This window comes from Leguminivora glycinivorella, chromosome Z, assembly GCF_023078275.1.
Source record: "Leguminivora glycinivorella isolate SPB_JAAS2020 chromosome Z, LegGlyc_1.1, whole genome shotgun sequence".
Lineage (NCBI taxonomy): Eukaryota > Metazoa > Arthropoda > Insecta > Lepidoptera > Tortricidae > Leguminivora > Leguminivora glycinivorella.
This window is the reverse complement of record NC_062998.1, coordinates 11139698-11165385: the sequence shown is the minus strand read 5'-3', so window position 1 is coordinate 11165385 and position 25688 is coordinate 11139698. Positions and strand designations below refer to the sequence as shown.

Below are 25688 nucleotides of genomic sequence, written 5' to 3'. Positions count from 1 at the left end.
CCCACGGCCCAAGCGTCTCTACCCCAAACGGCTCAAACATGCAGCCGCTGTCGATAGCTACATATTTGCGCCGCTTGAGTTGCTCGGCCGCCTCAGCAGCAGCGCCAGCCCTTGCTGAGGTCCCTGGAAGATGGGACGGCGCGAGAGTGTCCACGCACGTGGCATCCCAGACGAGGGGCCGACCCAGCTTCCAGGGAACCAGTGTCATTCCGTCCGGTCTTTTCCCATCGTCACGCGCTAGACCCGTAATAGGTTCTAGAACGGACGGCGTTCCGGCAGAGACGAGGGCTCGGCGCAGTATGTCATTCAGACTTGCGTGGCGCGCCGAGCGACCGGCACTTTTGGGGCAAGAGAGGCCATGGGTACCAAACTTCGTCACTTGAGCGCCGCAGTGACAACGGTGTGGGGTCACGCATGCCGCCCCCAAGCGCAGCGATACCGCGAGCCTAAAAGTACTGCTGGTGAGCAGGGTACCAAGATTGCTCGAAGGGAGTGCCTGCAGCCATGCGCCGGATTCCCATTTCGCACCAGCAAGGAGGCGAGCTCGCTCTGCAGGGCTAGTGGCCGTTTCATATAAATTATCACGTACTAGCAAGCAGAGCGGCTCGTCCCATTGATGCTGCGAATGGCGCAATTCGGGCGGGTCTTTGTTTGGGCAGGCAACCTTCCAGCAATCTACGGCTTCTGTCAAGAAAGGTAGAGCGAAATGGTCATTATGACTAATTATAGTAATTATGGACCATTGGACAAATCAATGAGAAATCACACTGATAGGTTAGATATGGCCACGTCAGCCTTTGTAGGGTATAGGTACGGAATACAGTATATGTGTTGCCAAGCCAGAAAGAAATCTTGGAATCTCCAGCTGATTATAAATAGTGTCGCCATTCATTGTCAGTTTACCTCCTCATTAAGTAAATAAATATCGCATTTTTCGAATACCGGACAATTCATAACGAATATAAACATTTGTGTCAGGTCTGCCGCCGGCGACGCTGCTGACGTGCCACTCGGGCATGCTGGCCAGCGAGGGCCGCAATCCGTCCACCATGCGGCTGCTGTACTACCCGCCCGTGCCGCCCGAAGACGAAGGGCCGTGCTGCGACAGCGACGCCGTGCATTACACCCGCTGCGGCGCGCACGCTGACTACGGCACTTTCACGCTGCTTGCGCAAGACTCCGAAGGCGGCCTTGAGGTAATTGAATATTGCTTATGTGGTAACTCTGTCACTGGATACACTGCCGTCTACCATGCGGCTGCTGTGTACTACCCGTCCGAGAGCAAACGCCCTTGTAGATGTGGTGTAGGGACGCCTGGCCGGAGACAGGCGGGCTGTCGATCACTGATGCGTTCATTCAGCCCAATTCCGAGCTGCATGTTACTGTCCCAGCTGCCCTCCTACACTTCTCTCCTCAAATCTTCTCGTTTTCCTGCAGAACAGAAGGACATCTTTAAGTTCGACATCCTTGAGTTGGTCTTCTCTCAAACTGTCTCTACCGAATGTATCATATCGAGGTGCCGCATACATGATAGGTACATTCTGCTAGTAAGTGTCTCTTCCTTTCCAGTGTGGGCAGGATTCGTCACTACTGATACCTATTATCTTCATATGTCTGTTGAGAGTGTTATAAGGTCCTTGCTGCGGCGCGCACGCTGACTACGTTATACTTTCACGCTGCTTGCGCAAGACTCCGAAGGCGGCCTTATTATTTGGCGGTATTTGTCGTCTGTTGTGCTGTGTAGTAGGCTTGACGCTGATGACTCGGGCATTTGGCTAGCGAGGGCAGCCAACCAATCTACCATCAGTAGCAATGTACTATCCGCCGGAGGGCAAAGGCCCTTACAGCGATACCCACGCGGTGCACTACAGCGCAGCAGCACTTTCACGCTCCTTGCGCAATATTCCGAAGCCGGCCTCGAAGTATTTTTACTTGTGAAACCGTTTTTTGTCAAGAGAGTGGAAAGAACGGGTTTAAATATACCTAACGATTGGAATTACAAAAAGTCTGTGAACTATCGTGGTATTTTTAGTGTAGTTTGCGAGGTCATGCTTAATAAAGTTTGTTTCCGCTTGCGCTTACTTATTTAGCAACGCGGTAACAAAAATAAAAAATCACCGAGTTTTTTCTAGCGTAATAAGTTTTGCTCTTTTTTAATCGGTGTACATTTTATTAGAATTTTACAAAGTGTATTTAAGACCTGAAGGAAGTTAGTTTAGTGTTTCTTTTTTTAAACGAGCCATAATAATTCAGGATTTAAATAGTAAAAGTCCTCAACAATAGATTGCTAGTAAAATTTTCGGGAAATCCTCGCCTGGTCCTACAGGATCAAAAGCTCTTACATGAAAAGAGTGCGCTATTGTGGTCTCGGAAAACTGCAACTTTCCAAAAACTCAGTTCTTTTAACCTTAAACCGGACTTCCTCCGCATAAGTACCCCGTTCTCCGTTTATAAGTAGCTACTTACCTGGTTCGTAGTCAATAACGTCTATAGTTAGATCAAGATCATTGCCAAGGCCATTAGATCAATGTCACGGTAAAGTACTAAGGTCGTTCGCATCACCTGTGTAGAGCGCCCAATATAAGTATTTTAATAAATATCAGTATATCCTTATTTCACTTGAATTTTTTGCTTGACTTCTGTGTCACCTTAGAAGGAATATCCAGTTTTATTAACTTTTCAAACATAGTTTCATATCACTATACAGACAGGTTCTGTCTTATAACCACACTCTACCTACATTTTACAACAAAGTCGTTATCAACTGAACAATTACCTACTGTCCAATAGGAATATTGAGGAGTTCCGTGTAACCCCACTACAAAGCGCGTTTAATACCCCTTCCACGAATGGAACGAATAAATGATATTACTTACGAGTATACACGTGTATGACAGATTAATCAATATGATGATTGATGGTAGCTCTTGACTCCTACGACTTTATATCGAAACAGGTGACAGTCGAAATTTTGTTCTAAGGCCGATAGTCCACTATCATAAACTCTCATGAATCGACCTGTACATAACATATATACTAAAATGTGCTGAAACCTTTTTCAGGTGAAACTGAACGGCAGCGAAAAGTGGCAGTCAGTCGGCCATCTCCCCGGCGCCATCTTGGTGCAGACTGGGGAACTGCTCGCCACTTGGACGACCAACATACTGCCGGCTCTGGTTAGTAACGAAAGGTAGTCTGGCTCTGTCGCGACAATACGCAAGAGCGATAGAGATAGATATACGTATCTACTAGCGTTTCGTTTCATGAGCGTTAGTGCCCTTAGGCTACGTACCCAGAAGTTAAACTCCCTCCTATTGAAGTCCATTTTAAATACTGTACTTCTTGCTCCTGCACGGGTAGCATGGTCGCGCGATAGACGATAAAATATCAGGCCGTCCCTATCGCACTATTAGTAAGTGCGATAGGAACGGCCAGATGTTTTATCATTTATCGCGCGACCATAATTGCCTGCCTGGTAGTCAAAGTCAACCGATAAAAAAACTCCTGCAAAAACTATAGGTGTTTTCCACTATTTACCCTGATCTACGCTATTCGATACAATCACAAACTACATTAAATTTAATCTATGATACAATATGGATAAGGGTGTGTGTAGCCAAATGCACGAACGCTCATGATAAAATCGTTATTAAATTGAGTTTTGATCGACAAAACAATTGTAATTTCGGCTAGGCCGGCAAGGTTCCCAAAATGTGCGCCACGGGGCGTCGTGGACAGGAGGAAAGGAGGGGGTGCCGTGAATCGTGATACATTCCTTCACTATGTTTTCTATCTAATGTTTGGATTAGCCTGGCTAGGATAGGGCACCTAATATTATAAATTTGCAAGTGTACGGCGGACTGGAAAAGATTGGGAATTGGGAGTACCTATTATACGAGTAGATTCAACAGTCTGATATATCATGGTTAATGATAATACATTCGATTCTTTAAACAATAGCTTTAATTGTAAATACCAAACATAAATTTATTATAATGTCATCCAAATTATACGATACTTCTTGTCAGTCAATGTTTTGGCTCTAAAAACAGAATTTTATTCTTAAGTATATCATTTTCTTAGCAAAATGAACATTATTTACATAACATTGACGACAACACGAACCGCCTGTTGACAAACGTTTTATTTACTTATACCGTACTTTATCAACATTGTGAAACTGCTATGTTTGGAGGAATGCGTGTTATGGAAACGTTACTATTATTGTTATTGCACAACTCAACGTGTATAGAAATCGATGAGTATACACGAGAAACAATAGTTATGTATTTGTTTAACAAGGGGGCAAAGCTGTTGTTTAACCGCACGTGCCAATATTGATACCCAAGCAAGCGAAAGATTCCAAAAAAGTGGAATATTGAGCGTTGCGAGGGTTCAAGGCACGGAGGTTAAACAAACTTTGCCACCGGGTGAAACACAAAATTTTTTACCCCATCAACACGAACAAAATACTGACTATAAAATATCAAACTAAATCAAATCCATCAATCTATTCAATATTTATTATTCAAAATCATAATTTATAGGTAAATTCTACCAGCCAGCTTAAGACATCAAGTTAAAATTTCTATGAAATTACTTTGCACTCTTGTGGTTAAAATGCTATTTTGATATCTGTTTTCGAATAGCAAAGTAAGCCTTTACCAGTTGGTGTGGTGAAAAAAAGTTTATTAGGATGTAGGATTTTAGAATTTAGGTAAACAAATTCCTAATTATCTCATGTATACACTGTTCTGAATTCTGATATAAATTATGATTTGCAAAATTTACGTGAATTTTGCTATTTATTAACAGTTTTGCTATTTTTAAGTATTAGACAGATTATTTAGTTATTTTTTTTTATTATTATAAATGAGCTTAGGTACTCTTGGCCCACAGACCAACCAACAGCCAATATCTGTGTTTCGGTGTACTGTTTCTTTACCACGGACTTGCCAAAAGCAAACGTGGCCCAAGATGGAGTGAGCTCGCCCAGAAAATGCCTGTTTACTCTTGATTTGAAGGTTGTCGGGTTAGGTACATGAGCTCGGAAATATAACCGCCGGCAAGGAATTCCACTCCTTGGCAGTGCGCATAAGCGCTCGATTTTTGTCTATGTACCTAAGGCCTACTTGCACCAACCACTTAACTCAGGGTTAGTGGGCTGTCATCTGTCAAATTCCATATAAAATGGAGGGTTAACCCTCCATTTTCGTTGGTGCAAGTGGCCCCATGTGTGTTGTAATTAAACTTGTCTACTTTGAACGTTACAGATGCACCGCGTAGTGGTTCCCTCGGGCACGTACGCCCGCGCCCGTGGCCGGCACTGCGTCGCGTTCTTCTGCCACCCGGACACCGACGCAGTGCTGCCGACCCTGCCGCTGCGCGCCGCGCCTGCGCCCGCGCCGCCCGTCTTCACCCCGCACACACATCTCACGCTCCACCACCGGCTGCTCAACGCCGCCCATCACATCCAAAAACGCTTCAGGGAGACCTACGCGTGACTAGCGCGGACGGGGCACAAACACTACCTCGTGCCGCTTGAACGACGGCATACCGCCCCGTGAACATCGACTACTTTACAGCGGGCGCTATTTCTCTTCTACGTTTCTTTGTAACCCACTTTTCATAATATAATACTGGAGAATGGAGGGTTTCCAACTTTGATTTCGAGGTGAATGATCTTTTATCCTATGAAGAGATGTAGATAAATTTAGCTCAAATTAATCTATTTTTTAATACGTAATGCGCTCGCTGCAGTCATTGACAAGAGCATTTGTCGTCAAACAACGGGTGTACACACAAGGTACGAATTGTGTCAAAGTGAAAAAGTGAACTTTAAAACCAGCTTACATTAGATCATAAACGACTGAATTTTCTAATTACAGCACACAATGGACCAACATATTATACAGTATAAGTGATTGGCATATCAAGGACAGTAACGTAGGTGATTTTCTCAGCATGTTACTTTACGTAATAATTGTAAGTAGAATCATGTTAACTTGCGGCAATAATTACTGATTGGTGTTAACGGAGTGCACAATTAGTGTAATTAAAACGAACCCATGGACTAAAGTGATGAAGAGGAGCCAAACCGAACGTGTACACCTGATGGAGATGAGAAGCGCGATCAGCGTTTTCGATGCACTCTCTGAAGGGTCTAAAGATCCTTTGACGATTTAGCCAACATTCACCTCGTGAGCCGCGAGCCGGTTTATGTAAAGAGTGTGCTTGTTCTGTACACGAGCACTAGAACGGAGAAGATCAGGACTGTGTACCTATGAGCTATGTGGTGCGGCGTCCGTACCCGAGTGTGAATGGCTTGGCCGACAAGTACATCTCCCAGCCCCGCTAAATGTACTAACCTTTTTACACAAGCGAGCCACGTTAGAACTGCTAAAATAATTTAAAAAAGAAAATCCTTTTTTATATAAAAATATACTTAAATAATTAGATTTTAGCGTGGACAGCAGAACTGTCTTTGATTACTACCGAAATGTGTTCTGCTAGAATTTATACTTATTATATATAGGTACGTTATATTTAGTACTATCTTGTTCTAGTTGATTTTTGCTATTGGACTTTGTTCTCTATAAATTACCGAAGTATATTTTATTCGTGCTTAATTTGATTTTAAAATATTTGAACCGTATACAAATTTATTGTTGTCAAAGAGATAGGACGTAATGGTTACTTAACTTACCAACCTTAAAAACATGACATGTGATTTTAATTTTGCTATGCGATTACAAAATGCATACCTTATCTTATAAACAGGTACTTAACAATACCCCTCCTCTCGTAAAAAATCAAGTCTAGAAATAAGTATTCTTATTGAAATTGGGGTTTTATAATTATTAATATTATTCGTGTCTTTGAACCAGTATTTGGTTACTTAATATATACTTATGTAGTTGAATTTTATTAGTTCGATTGCTATAGGTAATATGTAAGTCATTAAGTGAAACGTAGGCTACGCATAAAATGCTCCCGTTGAAAATTTTCTTAATAAAGAAAAATGTTAGCATACAAACTTAACATTAAAAAGACAAAAGCGTATTCTTGCCCGAGATTCAGATGTTTCAAAATGACAAAGACAATTTTATATTTTTGTTATTATTTCAACTGTTTTAATTATCATTCCCGAACTGTTTGGCATTTCACTTAATTAATTGTGATGTCTTTTTATATTATATAAATTATATTTAATATTTACATGTTTTAAGGATTTTGTGCTTTTAGTATTACTGTCAATGGTTATTGACTTGCGAGTCGGCATCTACTTAAATTAAGTGTGTATTAGTTAGCAATTAGCGGCACGGCGTCGTATTCTAATCTAATATTTTGCTTTCCTTCTGTTTTTGTAAACTTGGCTTCTTGCTTTTGCATTTTTATCGATATTAGTTTTAAATTTAAATGTAATCTTGTATCGTACATACATATTTCAGGCCACTGCTACTACTATTATTAAGTGATTCGTGTCGTCGCGCAGATAGCTCAATTTTGCACGCCTGTTTTACATATTTACGGAGTTATCTCCGTTAGAACATCGAATTTACTGATTTGTTACAACAGACGAAAACTTTCTTTCAACCACAATTCAAAGTTTTTTTTTAAATATTGGTCACGATTAGTTTCAACACATTCAATTCAGAACTTGTTACTAATGTTTTGAATTAACAATGTTCTGAACAGTAGGACATAATTATAGTTTACTATCTGGGTAATATTTATGTACAATTTAATTGGATTTTTCAAATAGATACCCCTTACAATTATTAGAAGACTTTTAATTTTTTTAAAGTTATTTATGGGTTATGGAATTTATATTTCTTTCAAATATCGATGCCAGGTAGTCTATATTATTCTCTCTCATGTCTCACTATCCCATGAAAACAGCAACGAAATAAGTAAATAAACAAGTGTAAAACTTATTTGTGTAATATTACCTGCGGGCCGATTTTCGAGTCTCACGCGTTCGAATTCAGATAATTGTCACTGAAAATAATAAGCAATTCACCGTTTTCAACCGGTATTTTAGTGACAAAATCCCGTATGCGAGATTCAAAAATCGCCCTCCTGCTATTCTCAATACGGTATTAAAAATTACAAGAGAGAAAAGAAGATAATTAAATGTTCTGGGGGCCGATTTTTGAGTCTCACGGCGTTCGAATTCAGAAAATTGTCACTGAAAATAATAGGCAATTCACCGTTTTCAACCGGTATTTTAGTGAAAGTGAGACTCAAAAATCGGCCCCCAGATGTCAAACAAAACTCACTAATCGATTAATATAAAATATCTATTTATCTACCTTATTTTGATTCTACTATGGTTCACTACACTACAGCTAATAAAGAAACATGTTTGATTTGAGTTTTGCTTTTCACCTGACGGAATCATAGAATATTTCATAAATAAAAAAACTCTACAAGTACATATTATTCTCTAGCTCAATTGTTCGTCTGCCTATATATTATGTACTTGTATTATATCATCACATTTTTACTGGCAAGTTCAAGTCACATACGTATACATATAGTCCGAAGAAGTACAAAATTGTGCTTGTACCATTGTACTTAATAACACTTGTATTGTTTTTTTCCTACATATTTACAAAGTATACCGTCTAGTACTTACCACAATACATAAACATGTCCGATTTAATACTGGAATAATAAATGTTAGAAAAATAAATATGCAACTGTATGAAACGAATAAAAATAAGCTGTTTTATTTTGTATTCCTTTAAATTGGTACCTGGGGGCCGATTTTTGAATCTCACTTTCACTAAAATACCGGTTGAAAAACGGGGAATTGCCTATTATTTTCAGTGACAATTTTCTGAATTCGAACTAGGGTGTGCAAACCGGTTAACCGGTTAACCGAAAAACCGGTTAACCGAGACTTTTTGGCCTCTGTTAAAAACCGGTTTTTATAGTCTCTAACCGGTTAATAACCGAAACTATTTATTTCTCAAAATTTGGAAAATTAGGCATAAAAAGGTTCAAAAATACGTAATTATTCATTACTTTTCATTGACAACATTATTATCTGTAATGATTTTATTTTAAAAATTAGTCCCGAGTCTAACTCAATTAACCTCTTACAACGACATAAGCACAGGTATTTATTTGGTTTTCGTATGTGATAGTATGAAAGTACATCCGTTTATTACGACTCCGATTTTAACGACCAGCCGCCTTTCACGACACATTTTACACAGAATCCGTCCGTCAAGTCCGGTTGCAACGACGAGCGACAACGTTTTTAGTTTTACTAGTAAATTGAGGAAACAAAGCTACTTCCACCCGAGCACGGCCCCCTGTCTTGCCTACAACAAGTAGCAAGATTACATTGTGGCCATGTAACTTTTAGGAGCTTTTAAAATTTTAACAATTTGTTCGCCTCGGGTCCAATCTTATAAGCTAAATAGAACCCAATTTGTATTTTTCGATTGCGTATAAACTAGCTTTACCTACAAATGATGAGCAAGCACGCATACTAAAAATGACTTTTTCTAACTAAACAAGTCACAATAAAATAAGGTATTAATACTATGATAATAATACCCTGTAAATAAACCTATTGATTGAAATGTTTTAGTAATAGAGATGTAGATATTACTTTTAATTAAAAGAAATGAAATTCGTTTTGTACGACATTCGGTTAGTACGACGTAATATCAGCGGTCCCTTGAGCGTCGTTGTAACCGGCGTCTACCGTATATTTCAAACTATATTTTTTAAAAGAAAGGTAAAATGGAGATCTTGGTTTTCTTACATCAATTGCTTGTATTGCTAGGGGCTCTGGTAGCTGTAAACCTTTGCGACATGCCTGTATTCCTATTTTGAATTAGCCGGAATTATTGTAAACAAAGGTGTGGCCGGTGCTATAAAAAAATTGCACCATTCGAGGTATTAAAATTGCCGATATTTTACAAGTTTATTAAAAATCTTTACATATTCCATTACCTAAATAATGACTCTGTTTAAACGAAAATAAATTTTAACACAAAACGTTTTGGTATATTTATTGAAATTAAAAAGCCGTTTCTGAGGGGTAGTTTATTTATTGCACTAGTATCACTGTGTAAATGTACCTGGGCGACCAAATAGCGGGCCGCTAAACATTATTTTTCAGCAACTTTCGAGACTAGGTGGTAGTGAATTTTAATGGCTAATTAAAACGGTCCTCAACTCGTATTTGAAGAAGGTTTTAATTAGCCTGTGCATAATAAGCTGATTATAAATTTAATTATTGGTTTTTGTATCTGATATGACAAAAGTTCGACAATTTTGGACTGATTTTTATTTTGGCTTGCGTGGGATCATAACATAATATAACAGTCATCGTGTTCGATCGATTCACGATTTTAAATGTGTACTTAATAACTGGTTGAAAGTTATTTGTTTTCCGGTCGGCCCTTACTTAGAGAACCCCTGACTTGAGCTGCACGTGTTACTTTGACAGTGACAGCAGTTTGTTTACGTTTATTCCGTTCAATTCGTAATGGGAATATAGAAAACGCAAAACTGACGAATCACATTCAAACCACAAAAGCCTTTTTTAGCAATTTCCGCATTTTACAAAATTCCCAAAAACTGGATAAAAATGATCTGCATCGTGCAAGTAATACCTGCTACGATGTCATCAACATCAGAATTCTTAAAGGTAATGGTAATTATTGCGTAGTACGGCCATTTACTAAAAATCCTCAAAACCGGTTAATAACCGGTTAACCGGTTTTGAAGGAAAAGTCTCGGTTATTAACCGGTTTTTTAAGTTAACCGGTTTTTGCATACCCTAATTCGAACGCCGTGAGACTCAAAAATCGGCCCCCTGTAGGAACAAGTAATACCGCAGTAGGTAATATTTATTATTGTGTGAGGGCGTCAAAGATAGTCAATAATCAATAAATATTCGATGCCAGATGGGCCATTTTTTTTTTCAAAGTTGTCCACTCCACTTTTTTAACATGGGTATTTTTAACCCCCGACGCAAAAACGACGGGGTGTTATAAGTTTGACGTGTCTGTCTGTCTGTCCGTCTGTCTGTCTGTTTGTCTGTATGTGTGTGTGTCTGTCTGTGGCATCGTAGCTCCCGAACGGATGAACCGATTTAGATTTAGTTTTTTTTGTCTGAAAGCTGAGTTAGTCGGGTCGGGAGTGTTCTTAGCCATGTGCCATGAAAATCGGTTTACTATGTCACGGTCGGGGGATTTTTCAAAATTTTAATTTTGTGGTTATTTATTTACGCGATTCATGCTCAGAATAGTGAGGTCCTTCGATCCTGATAGGAGAAAAAAAAAGGTCACAAGATTTCCATACATTTTTAAACCTTCCGTTCCGTTACCGCCATACAATGTATGAAAAAATGGTAACGGAATGGAAGATTGAAGAGCTAGCTTGAAATATATTGGAATGTAATGAAACATATCATCAAAGTCGTAGTAATTTCCGTTCAAACGCAGTGAAAGTTTCACTCCAGTAAATATACGGAATATACCACCTTAAGATGTGATTAACCTCTTTCAAATCAGTGTTAGAAATGAAAAACATATAATTACAAGTTTTTATTCTACTTGCCTACTACTACTTTATTATTTATTATGTTTTAGTGTACTATCATTATCAATACTATGAATATATTCTCAATTAAATATCAGTATCTTGCCTTGTTAGTTTGGGTCAAAACGTAGAAGCTAAATTTGACCCATTTCCCGGTTTCCTTAGCTGAAATTTTTCACACATATGTAAATCAAGTGACAATGCAATATTATGGTATTTATGGTATCATGGAGCTGCTCTGATGATGGACCAGGAAGGTGGTCATAGGAACTCTGTTATGAAACATCGTGTTCCCATCGAGTAAGGGGTTTTTAGAAACGTGTCGGAGAGCAACTGTTGAAAGAAAGGTACAGTCGGCGATAAAAGCTTGTGCCTATTTTACTCATAAATTTCTAACTGATACAGACCTACTGTACTATTTTTATGTAGTTACAAAAAATTCTAATAAGGGGGAATCAATCGCGAATGTCGCCATCAAATATATGGAAGCGGCAAAGACGCTCACAAACATCTATGCACGCGTCTATTGTCATGGCGTTAAGTAGCGTGTGTTCAGATATTTTTGAGCAACTCGGCATCTCCAAATATATCTAATAGCGACTGTACATAGATAGGTACCTAACTTTAGGTGAGAGTCTAGTAGTAGTCAAGTTTCATTTATTAGGGTATACATTATTCCTAATAAATGTTCACTTGACAAAATATACATAATTCCTAGTGGAACATCAATAAGCAATAATCGTATCCTAAGCGATCGGCTGCGTACGCGCGCCTATTTTAATTCCGCCGCGGCAATACTATTTTGGAGTTTTTATTTTGGCGTAGTTCGCGTGTGGTCGCGCGCGCCCCTTTTGGCGGGAAACTCGACGTCACAACAGCTTTGATTGCCGGCGGTGGTGGGACTCTTCAAAAAAATTGTGACGATTAACGTGATAGGTGATATGGTGAGTGATCTAATTTTGATTTGCTCTTTTTTTACCCTGAATTGCGAGTTGAGATTACCGAGACATTTTTTTTATTGTTTTATCCGGTGGATATTGTTTTGGTAATTAGATAACTTCCATCGAAATAGGAATCCTAATTGAATACACTTAGGGCCACTCGCACCAACGAAAATGGAGGATTAACCCACCATTTTATATGGAATTTGACAGTTGACAGATCAGTTGGTGCAAGTGGGCCTTACCTAGATAAGTCTGGTTTTCAAACTAATAATTTTACACGTAGGAACTTAATTGACACCAATTTCTCTAAGCATTATGAAGTGTGGGAGGTATATATTTCCAAGTCGTTAGTAAGCCCTTCGTAATGCTCGAATATTCTCTCAACTCTGAACAAGCAAGCGAAAGATTCTTAAATCAAACCACGAGCGTTGCGATAAGTGGAATCTAAAGCGTGGCGATGGTTTTCAAGGCAATAGGGATAGGTACGAAAACTGTTGTGAAGTGAAACCCAAAAATGTATGTCACACTATTGTCACACCAACGCGAAGTATGTGCTCAATTTAAAGCCACTTTTTATTCTCAGTAATAATGCCATCCGGAAAAAATCACGACACTTAGCAATAAATGAGGGCGAAGAAAGTGTTCTCAGTTAACTGGGCCATTTTTTTCAAAGTTGTCCAGTGTTGTCCACCCCACTTTTTTTTGGATTTGAAAATTTTTATGTGGTTTCCACTCAGAATCACGAACTCTTTCAATCCTAATAGGAGAAAAAAAGTGTCCCAAGGTTTTCTCCAATTCCGTTATCATTTTTTCGTACATTTTGTATGGCGGTAACGGAATGGAAGGTTTGAAAAATGTATGGAAGTCTTGGGACGATTTTTTTCTCCTATCAGGATCGAAAAACCTTGCGATTCTGAGTATGTATCGCGTAAAAAATACTCATGTTACAAAAAAAGTGGGGTGAACAACTTTAAAAAAAAATGGCCCAACTGTCTGGCCCAAATGGCCCATATGACATTAAGGGGTTTTTATCGGGGCATATTTTCACTGCAATATTGTGGCCGGGAACTATTGATGTCTCTCTCTTACTCACATGTTAGAGAAAGACAACAATAGTTGCCGGCCCAAATGCTGCAGTGACGATCTATAACCCCCTTAGAACGCTTAACAAAAATATTGTATAAAACCTTTTTAGTTCCATTTTGTTCAAGAAATTTCTAGAATTTTATATCGCATTAGGTATACCTAGTTGCACACATGTACAAAACAAGTAAATATCCATTTCGCCAATAATATGCATCCAATTAGCGGTTAAACAATATTTGTGTGATGAAATGAAGTACGAGTGTGCGATAACCGCAACCGGCGCGCACCGGCTGGCATGAACTGTCCGTCCGCCCCCGCGGCCTGTCCAGATATTGCAAGTAAACACGCCATCTCTTGGCAAAGAGAGGAACCGTCCTCCATACAAACGTAGACCGTTTTCCTCTCGTCGCGCTTATCGTGAGTGTTTGTACCTTTGGCTACGTACCCTGGGTACGTAGCCGAATGGCACAAATGCTCACGAAACGAAACGCTCGTAGATATCTATACGGCACCTGTTCAGATATATACCAGGCGCCATCTATACTAATTCGTAGCTAACTGAGAGAGGGGCTGACCTTCCTCCACACAGACGTAGGCGGTTTTCCTCTCTGCGTTTTTGACACTATGGGAAATAAGTAGCTATATGAAATGAGACGTTAAAGTAAAGCACACTGGCTGGATTTACGTTTTACCCACCCTCGCAGCCTGTTCCGATATCGCAAGTAAACAACGCCATCTACATCAGCTTTATTCCTGGCGAACTAAAGGATTAGGGCTGATGGCTGTAGAAGTAACTCCTCCAAATAAACCTTTTCATCTCTGGATTTTGACATTATGGAAAAAATATGAAATTAAAGCTGGAATAGCATTGGTTTAAAGAGTTAAGAGCGTACTAAAGCGTACTGTTTCGACTTAAAGTAAAGGCGATCAAGTACAACGGTTGCTTAACCGGGAATCGAAAACAACACTGCAGGCTTCAGCCAACGCGACTAACGTCCTTACCACCCGACCATCTATCCTGGCACCCCATCCCGTACTATGCGGTAAAAAGAATCTTTGTGAAAAAAAGTCAAGGAAAAAAATATTTCCTACTAACGTCAATATCTAAAGAAGAAAATAGAACATTTGTATGGAGAAGTGGTCCTCCACGCGTCATAAGAAAATCTTTTCATCAATCTTGTATCATGGACAAAAGACTCATTTTTGCATGACTAGAGAGCAATATTGCAAGTTCTGCAAGTTCAGGTTTTACTCTCACCTCGACACGTGTTTTGCATTACCCATGTTATCCGGTTTTAATAACAGATTAAGGGCAGATGCCCAGTATGGAAATTTTAAAACATTTCTTGGATATCATTTAGCTGAGATGACTCCTTAAGCCGTAATGGACCAAGAGGGCTCTTGGTCCATTACGTTACGGCTTTTTTCGTCCATAGTTTTCTCAAGGATGAAACATTGGGATAAAGTAGAGTTCGTATCGACGTTTAATGTCTGAATATAAGCTAGTTCGGTCCGACGGCCATTTTTAGGGTTCCGTAGCCCGTAGTCAACTAGTTTCGCCATGTAGAGACAGGACCTTAGGCCGCCATTACACCTGTGAGTTTTACCGCTTACGTAAGCGACTTATATGCAAAACTTTCAAATGTAATTGGTTTTTGTAAGCAGCTTACGGTAAGTTTTGACTTGGATCCATACGTTGCTTACGAAAGATTTACGTAAGCAACTTACAGGTGTAAAGAATGTAAAGGCTTAAAGTTAGCTCACTCAACTTAAAAAAGTTAGTATCTTGCAGCTTTGTGGCAGAGTGTTATGAAATAAAGTATCTCCTAACATTACCCATTAATCTTTATATAAATATAAAATTTATTGATTTAGTAACCCATCATTTAAAACCAAATCTCATAGAAACTTGGATTCATAAATAGGACCATGTAAATACCATAATAACAGTTTAATTTCAGAACATAGTCAAGACAAAAACAAAATCATAAAAAGCTTATCAAAAGTTGATAAATAGGTATTTTTAGTTTCAACAATTTGATTATATTTTTGGCTATCTGTAAAGATTTCAAAGTAGGCATCAGGCATTACAAAACAACCGAATTTATCATCAAATGTATCGGCAAAGTCATTTGTTGTATGTGTTTGTAGGGGCTTTGTATGTTCCGTATCATATGATCCTTGATCAAAACAATTAATAATCGCTACTGTAGCAGTGCTATGGACACTGTGGACACTTGGACAGTCATGGGCGTCATTCCTTTCCTTTGACAGAAGCACCGGGTAGATACGCCGATACGTCAACATCACGATGTCATCCAAAGAGCCTTTATCAGAATCTGTTTCGGCCATATTCGAGCCCGCCTAGAAAGGGATAAGCTAGAAACAGTTCCGACGGCGAAGGTCTGGTATTACTTTAAAACTACTTTACTCTAAGGCACCAGCTTTATAGGTTGGGTCGATGATTGTCCATTTATAATTGACCATCAATTACTTCGCAGCAACCAAGTGGACATATAATTGTCAACCTGATCGTAATGTACTCAATATTATGTCGCAATTTAATACTTTCTTGAATTGTTCATGCGTTTATTATGTTCACGTCGTCGCAGACGGGCGCGATAAGCGATCCGGCTGAAACCGGCGCGCGCGCCGCCGGCGGCCGCAGGGGGCCGTGCGCACACACGCGCACACGCAACGCACACATATACCATACCGATAACGCTCTTGGTTTTGCTAGTTCAAACACGAACTAGGTATCCGATGACGCAGTATTTTACACCATATTTGCACTAGGATCCGCTATTTACAGAGCAACATTGCTTTATCATTGTGGAATGGATTAAAGCCGATACTCTAGGTGATCGCGGATTCGGAAGACCGCCACGCAGAGACCAGCAGATTTGCACGTGATTAGATAACCGTCCCAGACGGTGCTTACGTGGTTATCCAAATTTTCCGATGGCCTTACGAAATAATCCCTTATCTGGTGTAGACAGGTATGACAATGACGTCGGCGACCAATCGGTCTGCGATTTATTTAGCTAAATATTTTTATTATTTTGCTTAAAATAAATTGAAGCAAGATATCGTGAACAACTAGTTTTACGATAATCGATAACATATACTAGTAATATTTTCATGACACTATCGCTGAAGCTGAAGTAACTCAAGTTTCAGAAATGCTGGCCGCTTTCGCATAACGAAAAATGAAATGAAAATGAAATGAAATTATTTATTGCCGGAAATACATTCCAGAGGCCTTATTCCTAAAGACGAGCGTTTTTTGCAAAATAGAACCTTTTTCATTCAAAATTATAAAGAAACTTTAAATGATTATTAAAAAAATGATAATGTTCCTAAAAGTACATATCTTAAGCTAGAAAGTCAATTGGTACTACTTTAAAATATGTCTTTTTATACTTCCGAAAAATCAGTTTTTTCGGAAGACGTTTTCAAATTTCGTAGTGGAATAGCTCGTTTAGAATCGTGATTGTGCTGTTAAAAATGTTATTTGGGGTAATAAATGATCACAATCCTATTTGTTATATCCTGTACGAGGTAGCTAATACTTTGACATTTTAAGATTTACTTGAAATGGTGGATAAATAACCTTCCGTATCCTCCCCATTTTTTCGATAAAAAGAGGTTTACATTATGTATTTTTCCTGCGATTCCTGCATTTTTTGTAACTCTTAAATAATATTATCATAAACTAGAACTTCTTATTGACCTATAAGAAAAAAATCATACATATAAGACATACCTTTCTGTCGATAGATATGTTTTTAAAACACCTAAAATTCGAATAAAAGACACTGTGCTAACGCGAGCCCGCTCAGTCTGCGCCGAGCGCTCGAAGACAACGGACCTGCGTTTGATCGTCCGGCGCACCTGGCTTTCGTAAGCAGCGCGATAGTTCCGAGAAGTGCCGTAAACTGCGACTAAACAAATCTTGATCCTTTTTACACCTTATGCAATTTTAGCATTCGACATGCTTTTCATATGATTTTGGATTTTAAGTTATACGTGAAGTTTGTTGAGAGTTTGAATTATTATTATATTTTGGGACCAGGATGAGGTTCTGGTTCTCATGATGATGGAGTCAGGCAGAAGATGTTCAACAGAACTGCTATTCTACTTATCATAACTCCACCATGTTTGGGCTCATTAGATTTGGGCTGATGAGCACCATCGATCTAGATGAGGTCCAAGGTCTCATGATGGAGTCAGGAGGTGGTCAACAGAACTGCTATTCTCCTCATCATAACCCCATCATGTTTGGGCTCATTAGATTTGGGCTGACGAGCACCATCGAACTAGATGAGGTCCAAGGTCTCATGACGGGGTCAGGAGGTGGCCAACAGAACTGCTATTCTCCTCATCATAACCCCACCATGTTCGGGCTCATTAGATTTGGGCTGACGAGCACCATCGAACTAGATGAGGTCCAAGGTCTCATGATGGAGTCAGGAGGTGGTCAACAGACTGCTATTCTCCTCATCATAACCCCATCATGTTTGGGCTCATTAGATTTGGGCTGACGAGCACTATCGAACTAGATGAGGTCCAGGGTCTCATGATGGAGTCAGGAGGTGGTCAACAGAACTGCTGCTATTCTCCTCATCATAACCCCATCATGTTTGGGCTCATTAGATTTGGGCTGACGAGCACCATCGAACTAGATGAGGTCCAAGGTCTCATGACGGGGTCAGGAGGTGGCCAACAGAACTGCTATTCTCCTCATCATAACCCCATCATGTTCGGGCTCATTAGATTTGGGCTGACGAGCACCATCGAACTAGATGAGGTCCAAGGTCTCATGATGGAGTCAGGAGGTGGTCAACAGAACTGCTATTCTCCTCATCATAACCCCATCATGTTTGGGCTCATTAGATTTGGGCTGACGAGCACCATCGAACTAGATGAGGTCCAGGGTCTCATGATGGAGTCAGGAGGTGGCCAACAGAACTGCTATTCTCCTCATCATAACCCCATCATGTTCGGGCTCATTAGATTTGGGCTGACGAGCACCATCGAACTAGACGAGGTCCAAGTTCTCATGATGGAGTCAGGAGGTGGTCAACAGAACTGCTATTCTCCTCATCATAACCCCATCATGTTTGGGCTCATTATAAATATGTGGAAGGTCGTTAATAATAATAAATGTTTTATTAGGGTACCCCTACATGTAAAGAGGGGGCAGATATTTTTTTTTATCTACTACTTTTTTTTTATCTGTATTCATATACATTCAATAATTTTTTTTTTTAATCGGTCCAGTAACAACGGAGATATCGAGGAACAAACATAAAATGAAAAAAATAAATAAACATACAGACGAATTGAGAACCTCGCCTCGAATCTCTCAGATTTGAGGCGACGGTTAAAAAGTGACACATCATGAGCAGTTCCAATGCACCAAATGTCACTGTTCTGGACGTAAGTGCATGCTGTTCTTATAAAAATATGAAAGTCACTATAACTGTGATAATTTCCGAAAATATTAATATTATCAAAAAACGATCTTAGTAAACCCTTATTCATTTTTAAATACCTATCCAAAAATATATCACACGTTGGGGTTGGAATGAAAAAAAAAATCAGCTCCACTTTACATGTAGGGGGGGGGGGTACCCTAATAAAACATTTTTTTCTATTTTTTATTTTTGCACTTTGTTGACGTGATTGATATACATATTGTTACTAAATTTCAGCTTTCTAGTGCTTACGGTTACTGAGATTATCCGCGGACGGACGGACGGACGGACGGACGGACGGACGGACGGATGGACAGACAGACATGGAGAAACTATAAGAGTTCCTAGTTGACTACGGAACCCTAAAAAACAGAAATCACTATTAAACTATTCTCTAATTTCAAGTTCCTAACTAAAATTTTCCTAATAAAAAAAAACAAATTGATCCCGCTACAAACTTTCACCCCCTTTTTCCCTCTACTAGGGGTGTAAATTTTCATAATCGATTCTTATCTCTTCGAAATTTTGTTAATGCAATCTATATAAATTTCGACTTTCTAGCTTTCGTAGTTTCGGCTCAGCGGTGTTGGTTGTTGAATCAATCAATTAGGAAACCTGAATTTATATATGTACATGTAGACTAATACTATACTTTTACTACATTCATATACCTTATTTACTACTACCATACCATGAATATGAAATTAAATAAAGAGCCCATATAAAATTGAAAATTATGTTATTAGCAATTTAATTCAAAACTATCAAGATTATTCGTGTCTGCGTTGAAACGCGCGTTGAGTTGCCGGTGCTCGCGTACCGAGCGCCAACGCCATCTATCGATGGCCGTTTCGTGAAATTGATGAGCGCTCTAAGGAGTAAGGGGTCTTAAGATAATAAATTAACTAAATTAAATTAAAATTAATAAAACTAAAACTAAAATAAATCTAGTAGGACCCGCGGTTTCGGGTCACCCCGACCCCGATCCCACAGGCCTGTGGTAGGCCCTCCAGCGCTCGTGTAGCGGGCTGGCGTCCCACTCTCTGACCAAGCATAAAACAAAAAGCATAAAGCATAAGCATAAGGCTCTGGCATAGGAAGAAGAGACCTTCGTAACAATTCGCCTTAACTCAATTAAGTATCTTCGGTAAAGCAAAGCAATGAGGATAATGCCGATAATGAGCAAAAGCCGCACATAGAGATACAAATTGGTATTAAGAGTTACCGGAAATCTGGAGTATTCCTAACGGCTAAGAACCATGATGTTTGTTTTGCTCATTAGCCATACGAAATAATGAGTATCGTTTGGCCTAGAAAATATATCTCACCTCGAATGATGCAGATGGTGAATTTGAGTGTTCACCAAACATCATTATTATCATTAATCATTATTTGCCTGTTTCGGGATATCTATTTAAGCACCTACGAGTCTCGAAAAAAGCTAGCCTACCATGTAGCTGATCTCCAGTTTGCCTTACTTAAGAATTCGACGCGCCTCTACATTACACAAAGTACTCATTATTTTACCCACCCATTTAAACCTGTAGGGGTATAAAGGGGTGGGTAAAATAATGGGTACTTTTATTTATTACTATTAAAAATAGGTACATACTCGTATACATACTACTGGTTGATAGGTATCATTTCATTTTAGAGTGTGTTTGGACAAATCGCACCGCTCAGTTTAGGTTCAGGCACTTTTATAAAAGTGTAGGTAGGTAATCTTATTTCCTATATGTATGGTAATCTACTAATCAATAAATAACTGAAAATGACAAATGACAGCAATAAGACGTTCCCCGACCCATGAATTAAATCAGAAAAATATAAAACTTAATTCATTTCTTTTACAAACTTTCCTACCTAAGTAAATGATTGTGCAATAGCTTTATTTCACCTGTGTTATACTCATACATCAATGATAACGGTTATTTTAAATTACTTAATCTTAGATCAACAGATAAAATTTCAATGTTTGTGGCAAAGTCCAAAGGCGTTTGGATTCAACAAGCCCTTCCTTTCCTTGGCCCGGCTCTACCGATGGCACTGATGACATTAATACTATAAGTACAGCAATTTAAAATGATGAAAACAAAAATATATACTGAAAATAGCTAGTCACGTAGACCATGAAACCATGATGTACAGGGGTACATTATATATTAAATGCACATAAGTACGTTCTACATATTTACAAGCAGTTTTGTTATTTTATGTAGGTATTGTTAGTTATCCCTGTAGGTTTAGAATGTATTTCATAATTAATGTCATACGTGTTTGTTAATTAGCCCAACCGCGCTTGGACTTTGCAACTAATGCAATCATGAAGGGATTCATACTAAGAACCAGCTCGAGTTCGCTTCACACTGACTGCGTATCAGTCACCTATTGAACTACGGCCTATCAGACTGGTAATAACTGGCCGGCGGCCGCGGCAGGCGGCTGCAGATAACACGCGGCCACACTACCACGGGGCGCTCGCTAACCGTCCTTTACCACTCCGCTGTGCCAATATAGCCCCTATTACAAACCGCAAATGATAATCGAAACATCAGCAATAACAAAACGAGCTCATTAACCGCTCGCCATACAGATCGGTATAGTTTTAACCAGTTTACCCAAGGGGAACGTGGAGCATATTCGCGGGGGATACGTCCGCTTATCAGCACGTTGTCACTCGGAGATGTTTTATAAGTAAGCGCCGCGCGCGCTAGCCATCATTGTGTCGGTGTACGCCGAACGGTGACCACGTTCTAATAAAAGCTATAGTGATACATTATGTTAGTTTTTCCGCAATGGAGACCGGAGGTGGCAGGGGAGGGATGCAGGGTGCAACGGTGGATGCCCGCGGACCGTTTCGCGCCCTACATTGCTAGGCCAGTGATGTTACCTACAGTCCAAACACAGGTATTTTTATACCGGATTTTTTATTCATATAAAAAATTATAAATTCTCTCTACTAAGTAATCGGTTGAAATTTCTTTCATAATAATTTAGAATCCTAATTACTCCTAAGTCGTTTTTCACTTGACATCCGAGCAGTTATGTCTTCAGCAATCTCAATCAAGATTGTAACGATGTTGTTTTGTTTACACAGATCGACGAGGAGTCATCCTCAGGAGGGTCGTCGCCAGAGTGCGAGTCGCACGAGGTTGCGTGCGGCTGGCGCGGCTGCGGCGCGCACTTCGGCAGCGTCGCGCGACTTTCCGCGCACGTCGCGCGCGTTCACGCGCTTGCGCACAGAGACGGCCTCTTCTACTGTGGCTGGCGTGACTGCACTAGACCTCAGAGAGGATTCAACGCACGGTTAGTATCTATTGGGAAAGTAAGAAGCTCTTCGTTTCATTAACTTGCTACACGCTACGGCGTAGCGCTACGATCGCAGCTTTAAAACAAATAATCTACATACAGACATTCTATTTTTAGTTCACGTGTGTTTTAATGTAAAGTTGTTTTGATACTGGTTTCAGTGAAGGCTTGGTGAGCTTGATAGCTCAATATAAAGAGCCTTGACGTTTAAAGGTTAAATATAACCGAACCAACTATTTTTATGTTGTTATTATAAGCCGCCATGCGATTATAAGAATCATGCTCAAGCTCACTGATAAAATTATTACCACACAAGACAAGTATACCTACATAGCTAGTAAATAATGTGAAGATTTTTAGGTAGTGCGGGTATAAATTGCACACCATCATTCCAACTAGGTTAGCGTTTAAGTATATTTCAATTGATGTAAATTGAATATGCGTTTGTTTGTCCCCAGGTACAAAATGCTCGTGCACATAAGGACGCACACAAACGAGCGGCCGCACACGTGCAACCAATGCAACAAAAGCTTCTCCCGTGCAGAAAACCTTAAGATACACTTGAGATCACACTCGGGGGAAAAGCCTTATGTCTGCCCTTATGAGGTAATTATTCCTTTCATGTTTCTTCATGTAATTAAAAAAAATGGCCTGTGTGTTACAAGGACAGTCTTCCTAGAAGGTTAATCTCAAAGAATATATGTTGCTAAACGATAACACACAACACATATAAACAAACAAACTTAATCTTTAAAGTAAATATAGTTATTATCTTGACTTGTACCTATGTTTAGAAGCCAAATTTAACTAGAGATTTGTCTAATATTTGAACTGACAATGTATTTTTCCAACAGGGTTGCGGAAAAGCGTACTCAAACTCAAGCGACCGCTTCAAACACACGCGAACCCACACTGTGGATAAGCCGTACTGTTGCAAGGTCCCCGGCTGCAACAAGAGATACACAGACCCCTCCAGCCTGAGGAAACACGTAAAAACGTACAAGCACTTCACGTCCAAACACACGCCGGAACCGCCCAGCCCCGAAGCCAGCTCGCCAGCCAAAGAAAACAGCTTCTCTTACAACAACATACAACCCACTTCACCAATGCGCATCCAGTACTCGCCACCAAGGAACACGTCACCCACGATACCACCTTACAACCCTATACTACCCATGAGCGACACCATACCCACAGCACCCTACCCGCCCATTTTAGAGCCAGTCTACACAAGACCTTTAGAAAACATGTACCCATTAAGATTGCCTATTAACGAAATGTCGTACGTAGAGTACACACAGATGTATGAGCACGCCTACAGAAGCTATTACTGCAACGGAGTCAGCTGTCCAGTATTAAGACCGATCGGGGAAAAGATATACACGTACGAGGAACCCCGGATCGAAGCTTTTCCGGAAGCCATGGAGGCTGCGGAGGCGAAGCCAGTGTCGGATATGCCGTTAAATTTAAAATGCACCAAACAGGAGAGCAACATTGACAAAAAAGGCCCTCGCCTAGACTTGCCGTTAGATTTAAGCAACAAAAGATAGTTAACAGTATTAAATAAATTATTTTTATATAGTAAAATAAAAACTTTTTATTTTTCCCTAATAAGATAAGTCATTCGCGAGACAGATCAAACATTTACAATTTGCTGGTGATATTCATCGTATTCAGCACATCTTTATCACTGAGTAAATATTTTACATGACGAGGTGAGTTTCCACGCGAGATGCACATGCTTTGTTTGAACACACTTGTTATTTTATATTAAAAAGGAGACTACCTGTTTTTAATCGTCACATTTTTATTTAGAAACTTACATACATACTTAATAAAGGAGTGTTAGCGATCGCTATTTGGGTACACTTCAACATATACTCGTATCAGTGATCGGAACTATGGGAGCAAAACTTTGACAAAACTTGCTAAGTGGACATTGTAGAGTGCTTACAGCCATGAAAATATTAATATCCTTGTAGTAATGTATTGGAAATCTTGGATTCAGGTATATAATTAAATTTTCACCACACCAACTGATAAAGGCGTTCTTTGCTATTCGAAAACTGATAGCAAAATTGCATTTTATCCACAAGAGTGCAAAGTAATTTCATACAAATTTTAACTTGATGTCTAAAGCTGGGTGTTGGAATTCACGTAGAAATCATGATTTTGAATCATAAATGTTAAATAAATTGAAGTACTTTATTTATTTTGATGTTTTACAGTTCATATTTTCATAGTGTTGGTGTGGTGAAAAATTTTGTGTTTTACTCGGTGGCAAAGTTTGTTTAACCTTCGTGCCTTGATACCCTCGCAACGCTCAAGATTCCACTTTGTGAACCACTCGCTACGCTCGCGGTTCAATAATGGAATCTTTCGCTTGCTCGGGTATCAATATTGGCCCGTGCGGTTAAACAACAACTTTGCCCCCTTGTAAAACAAATAACTATTAACACTGATCTGAAAATAATAATCCTGGTTTTCTTTTTAATTTATGTCAGCTCTAAGGTTTTGTTAAAGTTTTGCTTCCATAGCTCCGATCACTGTATATTATACAGTCGGCCTATAATCATTCTGGACTTTCTTAATTGGATTAGTGCATATTATGCTAAGAAGTAAAGTCCAGATTTTCCAGAGCCCGTACATAACATTACCTAATTTGACTCTTTTACAAGAATACTATGTACAGTTGTCATCACATGTATAGGAACGGTCAAGGTGTTCACAAATATGTCAACACGCCCTTATTGTTAAGGCGATAATGCGTGTTCAGACATTTTTGCGCGCCCTTATCTTAGGAAAGGTGTAACAAGCTTTATTCAGGTCTAAAGTATTTGGGTGAATCAACTTTTTCTTGTCTTTGGGTGAATTATTGCCATGCCCATGGTTACGGTCTCCTGAGTCACTCTGGTTTTATGCGAAATTATGCTACGTAAACTATGCAAACATGCATTTTTCTGGTGTTAACAAGCTCTTTCCTTAATTTGCTACCTACAAACATGGACTACATGCATGCTTGCATAATTTCAGTAGCATAATTTGCATAAAACCAGCGTGACTCAGGGGACCGTAACCATGGCAATAACAGACAAGAAAAAGTTGATTGACCCATTTAGATGCTATCCGATGACGATGACCTTCTTTAACCTCTATAAAAAGCACCCTTACATTAACGGGTTTAAAAAGGGTATTTTTAATTTAATTGCTGTTTTATATTTTTACACTTTACTGTCACTTTTATTAGGGTTCCGTAGTCAACTAGGAACCCTTATAGTTTCGCCATGTCTGTCTGTCC

At 39.4% G+C, this 25688-nt stretch overlaps 2 protein-coding genes across 2 annotated transcripts in view; both read left to right on the top strand.

Moving 5' to 3' along the window:
* Positions 1-8725, top strand: part of LOC125240588 (UPF0676 protein C1494.01-like) — a 65030-nt gene extending 56305 nt beyond the window's left edge. Inside the window, exons 5-7 of the mRNA XM_048148539.1 lie at positions 979-1196; positions 3063-3176; positions 5274-8725. Coding sequence (XP_048004496.1) covers positions 979-1196; positions 3063-3176; positions 5274-5504 — 563 coding nt within the window. The 3' untranslated portion in view covers positions 5505-8725. The remainder of the gene's footprint in view (positions 1-978; positions 1197-3062; positions 3177-5273) is intronic.
* A 13066-nt stretch (positions 8726-21791) lies between these two features.
* Positions 21792-23983, top strand: LOC125241076 (zinc finger protein GLIS2-like). The gene is made up of 4 exons (XM_048149383.1): positions 21792-21988; positions 22179-22387; positions 22849-22996; positions 23245-23983. Exons 1-4 carry the CDS (start codon positions 21860-21862, stop codon positions 23938-23940), a joined length of 1182 nt encoding a protein of 393 aa, XP_048005340.1. The 5' UTR covers positions 21792-21859; the 3' UTR covers positions 23941-23983.
* The last annotated feature ends 1705 nt before the right edge of the window (positions 23984-25688 follow it).

Bases quoted from the DNA above. Each gene is read 5' to 3' on its own strand.
- LOC125241076 (XM_048149383.1), top strand. From the start codon at position 21,860: ATGTTAGTTTTTCCGCAATGGAGACCGGAGGTGGCAGGGGAGGGATGC. The intron at 21,989-22,178 runs GTATTTTTATAC...TTGTTTACACAG, and splicing joins TACCTACAGTCCAAACACAG to ATCGACGAGGAGTCATCCTC. The intron at 22,997-23,244 runs GTAATTATTCCT...TTTTTCCAACAG, and splicing joins CTTATGTCTGCCCTTATGAG to GGTTGCGGAAAAGCGTACTC.